At 40.0% G+C, this 11687-nt stretch overlaps 1 protein-coding gene across 1 annotated transcript in view; it reads right to left on the reverse strand.

The window, feature by feature from the left end:
* LOC310636909 (phosphatidylinositol 3,4,5-trisphosphate 3-phosphatase TPTE2-like) overlaps positions 1-11203 on the reverse strand; it is a gene marked incomplete at both ends in the record, with an annotated part of 35758 nt that extends 24555 nt beyond the window's left edge. The window contains 4 exons of the mRNA XM_083357062.1: positions 291-452; positions 1353-1400; positions 3505-3585; positions 11166-11203. Of these exons, the coding sequence (XP_083213188.1) occupies positions 291-452; positions 1353-1400; positions 3505-3585; positions 11166-11203 (329 nt within the window). The remainder of the gene's footprint in view (positions 1-290; positions 453-1352; positions 1401-3504; positions 3586-11165) is intronic.
* Positions 11204-11687: the final 484 nt, after the last annotated feature.

Genomic DNA, 11687 nt, shown 5'->3' on the forward strand with positions numbered 1-11687 from the left:
AAATATCTTGTTTTGGCTGCAATGTACCTGAAAGCATTTCAGTGTCTCAAAAAATTAATACAGTCTCTAGAAATATGTACAAGAGTATTCCAAACTATTTTTTACAGATCCCCCAAAACTTTAAACCTTTAAAAAGAAAACCTTTAAAACAATTTATTTCCAGTACAATTCTACTGTAGGAATACATAGATCTCCCTTCAATCCCTAGGGCTAGTTCTAAATTCCCATATTTCATTCCATCAAGATGCCTGTAAAAATCAGCAGATTTCTATATCCACATATGCTCTTACCCTTCAATAAACACTCGTAGGATTACATCTATGAAGAAAAATAATGCTATACTGAAAGAGAGGTTTCCAATCATGTGTTCAACAGAATCATGTGCTTCATCAATCACCAGAGAAAGAATCACAAGTGAAACATCCACAAAAATAAGCACCACACCAAAAAATCTGCAAGTGCAAGGGAGATGAGAAATGTAGGTATATTTCAAAACAAAAAGAATGCAAGTCATAATTCTGTACTTTTTGTTTTTCTATTACATAAGGTATTAAGATCCAGTTGGTTTTGGACCACATTTTCTGTAATCTCTAGTTACCATTAACTATAGTTTTTGATAATGAGAGCTGTAGAGAAATAAATTCTGGGGATGCTTCTTTTGGAAAGAAAACGATCTTATCAAACCCTACCAATTCAGTAGTGGAACGACAAGGTGCTGGAGAGCCACAAGTGTGATGTGCAACCTGCCCACTAATACTAAATCAGTTGAACTAAAATAGTTGAAAAGACATGAAAAAACAGTCAGTTATTTTATTAATACAGATAGTGTCCCCACATTTATTTTAAAAATATGTGGGGTTGTTAATTTAACTGGGTTTTAGATTTACTCTTGGGGCTTGAATTTAATTTAATTGTTTTATTTGTTTTTAATTTTTTGTATTCATGGTTTTAACTGCCCTGTAAACCGCCCTGAGTCCTACGGGAATAGGGCGGTATACAAATCCAATAAAATAAAATAAATAAAATAAATTAATAATCAAGAAATTTGTAGTACAGTCATACGCTGGAGGCATGTGCACTATAGACTGGGTTCTTACATTGTGCTACACCATATTATAGTTTGATATTATGTGTCATGTGTAGTCAGACTCTATGGATTGTAAATTATAAATTATGACTTAATAGTTGAATGAATCCAGCAAACTGTCTTACTGAACAAACCATGGTTTATAAAAATGTTTAAACTGAGCAATATTTTCTGATACAGTAATTCTGTAGAATTGAAAGGGAAAAAATTCCTGTACAATTCTTTCCCTGTACTTAATTACATTTCATGCAATCTTAATACTTACCTGAATCCAAAAGACATCACGTATGGAGATATCTTTTTTTTCATCTTGCTGAATAGTTGGTGGAGAAAGGGAGCAAAAGAAAAACTGTTAAAATTTTGACTAAGATTTCAAGGAACAAATCAAGCCTATCAAAATAGAATTATATCTGTACTCCTTGATCAAGTTTAATATAGTGGTATCAATAATACAGAAACTTTTATTATACTTATAAGACAGTGTAGATTCTAGAATTATACCTTCAGTAACAACTCACATTTTTAGGCCTGCTAGGTACTAGTTAAATCTTCCTAGCAATCCTTTTTGTTTTCCTTATAACTCATCAAAGCAGCAATTGTTTCTATTTTTCTCAAGAATTTTTGAATCCAGGCTTTAAAAGATAACTATAAATTTTAGTGATTAATGGAATCCTATCAAAAAGAAGAACAAACAGAATTCTATCAAGAAAGAGAGCCAGTTTGGTTTAGTAGTCAGGTCACCAGGAGATCGAAAATTCTAATCCTGCCTTAGCCATGAAACCTGGCTGGGTTATTCTGCCCCAATCACTCTCAGCCCAGCTCACTTCGCAGGATTACTGTTGTGGGGAAAATAGGGGAAAGGAGTATTATGTATGTTCACCACCTTGAGTTGTTTATAAAGTAATAAAAATGGGATAAAAAATCTATTAAATAAAATAAGAAAACCAATTGTGTGCATACCCTGGATTCATAGATCAACTATGCCTGCAAAACAGAAGACTGCTTTTCTTCTCCAAAAATACATTATTTTTCCTTGCATACCCTTGTATTAACAAGCAACTTAGAACTAGAGACTGAAGTTTGTTATATTCAGATTATATCCTTAAGAATTTTTTTTGCTTTTTTCTATGTTTCTAATGCTTGTTAATTGAGTGATTAATTTTTCAATGTTATTTTACTATTTATAATTATTTACTATAGATTCTCATAACTACATTGACAATTTAGGAAGTGCTTTTCATTTTCCAGAACAACCACTTGACAGGAACTAACAGAATGTCACATTTTAAAAACTAAATGCACACTTTAAATTTAAATAAAATGATAAATCAAAAAGGACCAGGAACAAATATGGTATATTTTCAAACAGTAGTCTTACTCAATCAATGAAACCAACATTACATGCTCGATGAAATTTTTAATCTCTTCTGATTTGTACTGGATCTTCCACCCTCACCCTCACCCTCACCCTCACCACCGCCACATTTTCCCTTTATACATACTTTTACAACCTTGTGTGACTTTATTGCCATTCTGGTATATATGGACAAGGAATTTACTTTATATAATATGGGTTGCCTATACATTTCAGGAATAAATGCATAAATAATTCTGTGAAGTTTTGTGGAGTCCACTATTAGGTTCGTTGGTTGATTGATTGATTAGAATTATTTGCCATTTCATTTTGAAGTGACTGTGGGTGGCTTATAGCATTAAAAGCATTAAAATTCATAAAATATAAGTATTTCTAAACAATAAAAATGGAAATTACAGAGGTAAAATTATAGTTAAAAGATGGGAAGGGAGAGAGTAGGATGTGTAGGAGGGAGAGCTCTTAATTCATCAATCACCTCCAGTGTGATGCTCCACCATTGGCACCCCAAGCCATCTGACAGAGCCAGCTCTTCAGGCCCTTATAGAAGGTCAGAAGCTGATCTCATGTCAGAGGCCAAGATGTTCCAAAGGACAGGAGCCATGGTAGAGAAGGCCTCCTTGCTTGACTGTGGGGCCCGTAGCATGCTTTTTCTGTCAGCATGGGTGGGGTGGGCCAGTCCCAAAGGGATGGGACAGTTTTTCAAGTAACCTGGACCCATGCCATGCAGATCTGTAAATGGAATTACTAACACCTGGAAGTGCACCTGGAAGCAAACTGGCAGCCAATGCAGTTCACAGAGCAGTAGTTAACATGGCCTATCCTAAGGGCCTCAAGAACTGTCCACACTGTTGCACTTTGCACCAGTTGAAGTTTACAAATCCTCTTCAAGCATAGCCCCATGTAGAACGCATTGCTGCCGTGCAAATGCTTGCTAAATGTAAGCATAAAAAATTCCTGTCTTTTTCTCAACTAAGCTAGCTCAATAACAGAGAAATGTTATTTATAATGTAATATTGTGTATTATTTAAATTTATCAGCTTACCTTGTCCATGAGTCTGAATCAGAATCTTCTTCCTCAACACCATCATCAAGAGTAACAACAGATTCCTTGGTTAGCTCAGTTCTGCCATAGAATTAATCAGTCAAGCTACTATTATAACATTTCTTCTTCAATGGTAACATAATCAACTCCATTTATCCCAAAGATAAAGGACTTGTGTAATTTAAATTTTCAAACTGATCAGGAAATTCAACTTACTTAGTACATGTGCCTGCATCCTCTTCAGTAATCTCCTTGGTCACTTGATTTCTGCCACAGAATTAATCAAGCTGCTATAGTTAATATTTCTTCTTCAAAGGCAACATACAACATCATCTCCCCCATTCTAATCACTGCCCTCCAGATGTCACATTCTAGGGTTGTAGAGTAAATTGGGAAGTGGAAAAATATCCCAGAAGGCAGAGGCAAATTATTGGTGTTCCATATGAATATGTCCATGTAATCACCAGGAACTGAGTTTGACTCAAGAATGATTTTACCCTTATTACATCTGGAAGATGCTAAATTGTAAGATGCTGTTTTAACTCTGAATGAAAAGACATTCTCTAACACATTTTTACACTATAGTTCACTTTCTAAACATGCACCTTCTCTTTCTTCAAAAACTGCAGGAATCAAAATTAGACAAGGATGGAAAGGAACAACCAAGGGCATATCCTGAAAAAGTGTGTTATGAATGTATCTTCTTCATATATCTAATCACCAGGAGTATTGATTTTTCTGTTTGCTCCAATGAAAGTCATCCACTTGTGGATAAAACTGAGATAGTTTCAAGTGGGAAAATGTGCAGACTAATAATGTTATGTGTTTGGTTCTGATAGACGAGGACTCAGAGTGGTTTAACAATGAACGAGTTTATTGAATACACAAAGTCAACTGTCAACTGTCAAATGTTGCAACCTTTTATAGGGGTAGTGTTTGAACTGTAACCAATCAATGGAGCTTATTTTCCCGCTCCTAGGTTATTGCAACCAATGATTGCACCTGGATCTCCCGCTCAAAACCCTGCTATTCTGCAATCAGCTAATTCCCTTATTAATAACTATTTACATACACAACACCCTTTACCCCCCAGTTGTTGTTATTTCTTTACAAAGTCCTTTAAATATTTTGGTGGCCTATGTATTCTAGAAGGGTATCTATTACTCTGGCTGCTAGGGACCCCTTTTCCTGATTGACTGCTTGGCTGCTTGTCTGTGTTGGACCTAGGCTCTGGGTTACTAGACTCTGATGTTTCCCTGTTGCTGTTTTGTGCATTGGTTTGTGTTTGATACTCAGTAGTCACTGGCCTACCTCGCAGGGGTACCTCCCAGTCTATTTGACTAGATTGTTGTTGTTGTTGTGGGGTAGCAGGGGAAGAGATGTTTTGCCATTCCTCTACCACACTCTCTGACATGTTGTTATTACTGAACCTGGATGTACTTTTTTCCCCAAATGTGCTTTGGCCCCCCTCTACTGGCAAGCACCCACTGGATCTCTTCCTCAGCTGATCTGTGTGTCTTTTACAGATCCTATTCCCTTCCCCCTCAATAGTGTACGACAGGGGGCCTAAAATTTCAGTCACCACCCCTGGAATCCATTTGTCCCCTTGGGCGTAGTTCCTGGCCCAGATCAAATCCCCCACTTTAAATGTTCTGTTAGGAATGTCCAATTCAGCGCTTGGTAGAAGTCTGTCAGGGTGTAATCTGTCCAATTTGGTGGTTAGTCTCCTTCCCCACCTCATTTCAGCTGGACTTTTCCCTGTAGCAGAACATGGGGTCGTATGTTGGGCCAACAAGAACTCGGCCAGTCTCTGATGCCAGTCGCCTCGAATGATTCTTTTTAAGGCGTCCTTCGTGGTCCTCACATTCCGTTCAGCCAAGCCGTTGGTGGATGGGTGGAAGGGTGCTGATGTCCTGTGCTTAATCGAGTTGGCCTTGAGGAAATCCTGAAATTCAATAGATGTGAATTGTGGCCCATTATCAGACACGATTAAATCCGGCAACCCATGAGTGGCAAAGAGGCCCCTTAATGCCTGTATGGTTCTACCTGAGGTTACTGAACTGACTGGTACTACCTCTAGCCATCTAGAGAAGCTGTCAACCACTACCAGAAATGTTAACCCTTGGAAAGGCCCAGCAAAGTCAATATGAATCCTGGACCAAGGATTTCTAGCTAACTCCCACTTATGCGTACGGATGTGTTGTTGTTCAGGCCTAGAGCGTTGGCACAGATGGCAATTGGCAACACATTCCTCAATGTCCTTGTCCAGTCCTGGCCACCACAAGTGACTCCTAGCCAACGCCTTCATCCGTACTATTCCAGGGTGTCCTTCATGTAATTCTAGTAAAATGGCTGATTTGTGGATTCCTGGAATAACCACACGATTTCCCCAGAGTAAACATCCCAAATGAACTGACAGTTCATCTTTCCTTCTAAAATAGGGAATGTATTTTTCATCCGGGTTGGCGTTTGGCCACCCACTCAGGACCCAGGCCATTACTCTCTTTAAAGTGTGGTCCTTATTTGTTGCCTCAGCTATGTCTTTAGCAGTTAGGGGCCAATCGGGAATATCCTGTAGGGACATTATTTGTCCCACAGGTGCAGGGTCTTCCTCTGTTAAGTTTAGGGGCAATCTGCTAAGGGCGTCAGCATGTCCCATGTCCTTGCCCGGTCTGTATTGGAGGGAGAATGAGTATGCTGAGAGGAAAATGGACCACCTCAGCATTCTAGGCGACATTATTTGGGGAGTCTGTTTATCCGTGGTAAACAGTCCCAACAGTGGCTTGTGGTCTGTCAGTATAGTAAAGTTCCTACCATAAAGGTAGTCGTGGAACTTTTTTACTCCTGCCACTATTGCTAATGCCTCCCTGTCTATCTGAGCGTAATTCCGCTCTGCTTTGGTTAGTGTGCGTGAATAATATGCAATTGGTCTTTGTATTCCTTGTTTGTCTAAGTGGCTGATTACAGCCCCTACACCATAAGGCGAAGCATCGCACGCCAGGTAAATCGGTTTGTTTTCTATAAAGTGGGTTACAGTTGATTTACTGGACAGAATGTCCTTTAAAGTTTGGAAACTTACTCTGTGTTTGTTCAGCCATTGCCAAGGAGTCTTCTTATCTAAGAGTCTGTGGAGGGGTTCTGCAATGGCAGCCTTGTGGGGCACAAACGTGTGGTAAAAGTTTACCAGGCCGAGGAAGGCCTGTAGTTCCGCCTTATTCCTTGGTTCTGGGGCCCATTTAATTGCTTTAATTTTGTCAGGGGTAGGGTGGATTCCATTTTTGTCAATCCTAAAGCCCAAAAAATCAGTGGATTTAACCCCTATGCTACATTTTTCCCTTTTTAGTTTCAATCCAGCCCTCCTAAATCTACCCAGTACCTGTTCCAGCCGCTCTACTAACATTTCCTCATCTTTTCCAGCTATCAGGACATCATCAAAGTAAGGGCATACTCCAGGTATGCCCTTTAAGGTCCTCTCCATCACTTCTTGGAAGATGCCTGGAGCTGCTGCAATACCAAATTGCAGTCTGTGGACTCGGAACGCCCCCTTGTGGGTAACAATTGTCTGTGCCTCTGCAGCCTCTTTAGAAACAGTCAACTGTAAGTACGCATGCGCCAAGTCTAGCTTGGCAAACATGGCGCCGTCCTGGATCGTGGCGAGGACCTGCTTCACCGTCGGGACCGGGTAAGCATGCTTTTTCATTCCAATGTTCAGGGTGGCCTTGTAGTCAGCGCAGATTCTCACATCCCCATTGGGTTTGAGGGGTGTGACAATTGGCGTTTCCCACAAACCACCCTCAACAGGTTCTAATACCCCTTGGCCTACAAGCCTGTCGAGCTCGGCCTCGATTTTTTCCTTTAGGGCGAAAGGTACCCTTCGGGCCTTAAGCCTGATTGGTTTTACAGAGGGGTCTAGGTTAAATTTAATTGGGGGCCCTTTGTACCTACCCAAAGACCCATCGAATACGTCTGCAAATTCATTGCAGACTGATTCGAGGGTCTTATTTTTAATTACTGAATTTATCCCCCCAATCCAAATGCCCAGGGCAGGGAACCAGTTAACCCCTATTAAGCTAGTCCTATGTCCCTCCGTAACTATTAATTCTAAGACCCCCTTAAATCCCTTAAATTTAACGCTAAGGCTGATCTTTCCTTTTATTTTTATGGGGCTTTTTTGGAAATCAGTTAATTGAATATTTGTTGAATTAAGTGGAATTTTCCTTCCACTTATTTGTTCGATCCTCTCAAGGGTTTCAGTGGAAATTATTGACACTGAAGCCCCTGAGTCTATTTCCATTCTGCAAGGGACCCCTTGCAGGTGGACTGTGATTTTTAATTTTCCTCCAGGAAAATTGTAACCTTTTCCCTGTCTCCTCCGGCTGACACGCGCCACCTCCCCTAGATTTGGAATTTTAACCCAGGGTTTAGGGGTCTCCTTGCCACTGAAACAAGGGGTTACCTTACCCTCGGCCCACACATCGACTTCGTGAAGGCGGTTGTCACGAACACGGCTCCTACAGATGGCCTGGATGTGGCCGGTCTTGCCGCATGCCCTGCACTTCGCGGTACGGAATCGGCAAGAGGCGCGGGGATGGTTGCCTCCGCAGCTGCCACACCGGTTCTGGTTGTCCATGTCGCGCGGTCTGGTTGTGGTGTCCCGCCAAGGTCGTTGTGTCGCCGTCGCTTGTCTTTGCGGAGTTGCGGGTTGTTGACGACGGGCAGGTTTAGGCCCTTCACTTCTGGGTTGTCTTGGCGCCAATTTTCCGAACCGCCTGGAGATTTCAGCTATATCTTCTTCCCACTGCTGGTCCGCCTCCCCGCAGTCCACATAGCCCTCTTGATTGATCTTGGACGCCGCTGCCATGCTGCTGCGGGGGGGGTCGCGATACCCGGTGGACTCGTACGTTAGAAGTTCGTCGATCACTTCCTGCAGATCGCCAGTGGGTTTGGCGATTATTCTGTTTTGAAGCTGCTCATCACGCAAGCCCAGTACTACTCGGTCCCGAATTCTTATTTCTAAATTATCGTATTTACATCGTACTGCGGCTTCCCTGACGGCAGCGACAAATTTTTGTATGGATTCTCCCAGTCTCTGGTTTCTCTTCTCAAAGATGCGCCGCCAGAAGAGTTCGGACCTCCTTGGTGTAAAGTGGACCTTTAGTTTGGCTAGGAGGTCGGCGTAAGGCACGCTTGAGACTGGTTGCGGTTGACACAGTCCGACAGCGATTCTGTAGACCGGTGTGCCGCAAATCGTCAATAGCGCTGCCGCTTTTTTACGGTCGTCTGTGATTCCATTCACTAACAGGAACCCTTCGACTTGTCCTATGTATTCTTCCCAATCCTCGGGAAAGTTTGGGTCGAATTCCTTCAATGACCCAATTTGCGCCATTCGGAGAATTTTCTTTTCTGCCGCGGCCGCTCGGTTGACTGTGACTCGTTCTGACTCTGCCGCCTTTGCGCGACGATTCCGCCAATTCTCTGGTCTTCTGTCTATCCCACCTTCGTCGCCAATTGTTTGGTTCTGATAGACGAGGACTCAGAGTGGTTTAACAATGAACGAGTTTATTGAATACACAAAGTCAACTGTCAACTGTCAAATGTTGCAACCTTTTATAGGAGTAGTGTTTGAACTGTAACCAATCAATGGAGCTTATTTTCCCGCTCCTAGGTTATTGCAACCAATGATTGCACCTGGATCTCCCGCTCAAAACCCTGCTATTCTGCAATCAGCTAATTCCCTTATTAATAACTATTTACATACACAACATTATGGGATATACTACACCACACTTGTTCGTACAAGTTTTTCCCACATTCAGACAAAACACAAAATGCCCTGCACACCACAATACGTGATTCAAATTGGAATTCAAATGAAATGTCTCATCTACTGTAAAATATGGAAGTTTGCCTGTTAATATTACCGCCCAGTTCAAACCATTGAAATGAGGGGAAATTTAAATGATTTAAATAATAAAGTATTAATTCGCACAACTGAGTTTTTTTTATTTAGGTTCACACATGATAGGATATACTGTCATTTGATTTGATTATGACTTAGCATGATATACAAATGTAGCCACTGTAGTTTAAAAAATAGTATTATATACAGAAGGGGACATTATGGCTTTTTCCATAAAGCATAATAAAATAAATCATAACTTACTATCATGTGTGAAACCAAACATAAGAGCGCATCTTAAAAAAATATTTCCATTCCCAGTTTCTGAAACTAAAATGTAAAATCTTCCAGGTGAGCTTGACTCCGAATGCTTTCATAGACACTTCTGTGTAGTTTTCTTACCAATAAAACAGGAGTGCTTTGCCATAGACTTGTTTCGAACTTTTGTCTTTTATTTTTCAGTCTAGCCTACAGCCTGGGCATTCAGTGCTGCTTGCAGACCTACAGGCCTTCCGACAAAAGCAATATCAGGCTGCAACTTAACTCCTTTGAGGTATGTCTGTGATGTTTTGACAAATGGAGGAAGATCACTCTCCTCCTTATAGGCTTATGTGCCAACACTGCTGGCATTACTTGAATCCCCCTTGCCCCCACTCCCCCAGACTGCACTGCTGGTATTCCTAGAGATCCTCCCTCAAGGGCAGGTAGGTGCTGCCACACAGAAAAGAGCTTTGAACTAACTATGTAGTTTTAAATAATTTAGGCCATCCTATGGCATTCACACCTTCCCCAGTCACCAGGACCACCGTTTTTATATCTACACAAATATATTCAGCAGCAGCAGCTTGAAGAGTATGACAGCTGCAATGCAGGCATCCAAAATCCATTTCTCTTTTATTTCATTTTATCTAATTGATAATAGAGTATTTATAATTTGCCCAATAACCAAAGTTGTCTGGTAGTTAACAAACAGTAAAAATGAGTTTAATCTAAAAAAGGATAATATCAATTATATTAGAAAATAAGAATTTTCGGTGTACTTTTTAAGTTTATTTGGAATAACTTTTGTAGCCATACTTACGTTAACATGGTTTAACATTCTCACCATTAGTATTATTATTTGAAAATCCAAATTATCTGTCTTATATTTCTAATGTTTGTACTTTTATTTGGTAGAGACCACAGCAAAAAGCAACAGTTCTGCTTCTTGTCTCCAGAAAAAGAAAGAACAGGTACAAGCATGCTTTAGAATATAACATGTAGTCCATTTTAATAACTGTCTTCTTAAGATGCTATTTATAATTTGTCCATCTTTGCCCCTCCCCTGAAACACAACCAGGACAAGAAGCTAGCAAATCTATTAATATTTCTGAAATAAAAGAGGAGTGTCACCTGCACTTAAGGTAAATCTGATGGAAGAAAGTAGAACTTACTGCAATAGATGTAAGTTTTTATTTTTAGAGCAACTGTAAAGTTTTAATATACCGTATAATGGAACAATTATGAAGATGATAGGAAAGACAAAACATTTCAAGGATTTATAAATCCCACAAACCAAACACACATCAATTAAATTAATTCATACTTTCAAAAAATATAACTTGGACTCAAATTGTATTCTCATATGTTTGGGTAGATATGTTATTACAGATCTAGTATTAACTTGAGGCCCTAGCAACCGAATCTGAAGTTCTTTGCATTTAGAGTATGGATGCTGCCATGGAACTATGATTACATTTATATTCCAACCAGAATAACTCACCGAACGGAGCCTTCTAATTCAATTTTTACAGTTGACATTATATTTTATTTCTTATGTAGTGGAACACGGCAGGGATACTGCCTATGAAAAGAAAAAACACAGGAACTGTTGAGAGTAACAAAAGTGGTATTTTATACATACAAGTTACTTGCTTAATAAATGTAAAATAAATTATTAATGTATGTTGTTTACCATTTAGCGGTATCCGATTCTTGGTTATAGGCAAGTGCTCTCCATGCTACCCTGTCAAGCACAGCTTCTTTCTATTAATGTATACATACAGGCTATTTAAGTTAATCTACCAAAATCAACTATACATTGTCTATAAATTGGTTGGCACATCAAAGCCACACACAGATCTGAAAGGCTTCATTACTGTAGTTCCAGATTAAAAGCTCTGTTTACTAAAGAAAATAAATTACAGGTAGTCCTCAGTTTACAATTATAATGGAGTCTGCCCATCAGGGTCATTAGTTGTGATGGTCATATATCGGGTTACCCACTTAACCAACCCGATTTTAT

The sequence above is a fragment of the Vipera ursinii genome, assembly GCF_947247035.1.
Source record: "Vipera ursinii genome assembly, chromosome: 1".
Taxonomy (NCBI): Eukaryota; Metazoa; Chordata; class Lepidosauria; order Squamata; family Viperidae; genus Vipera; species Vipera ursinii.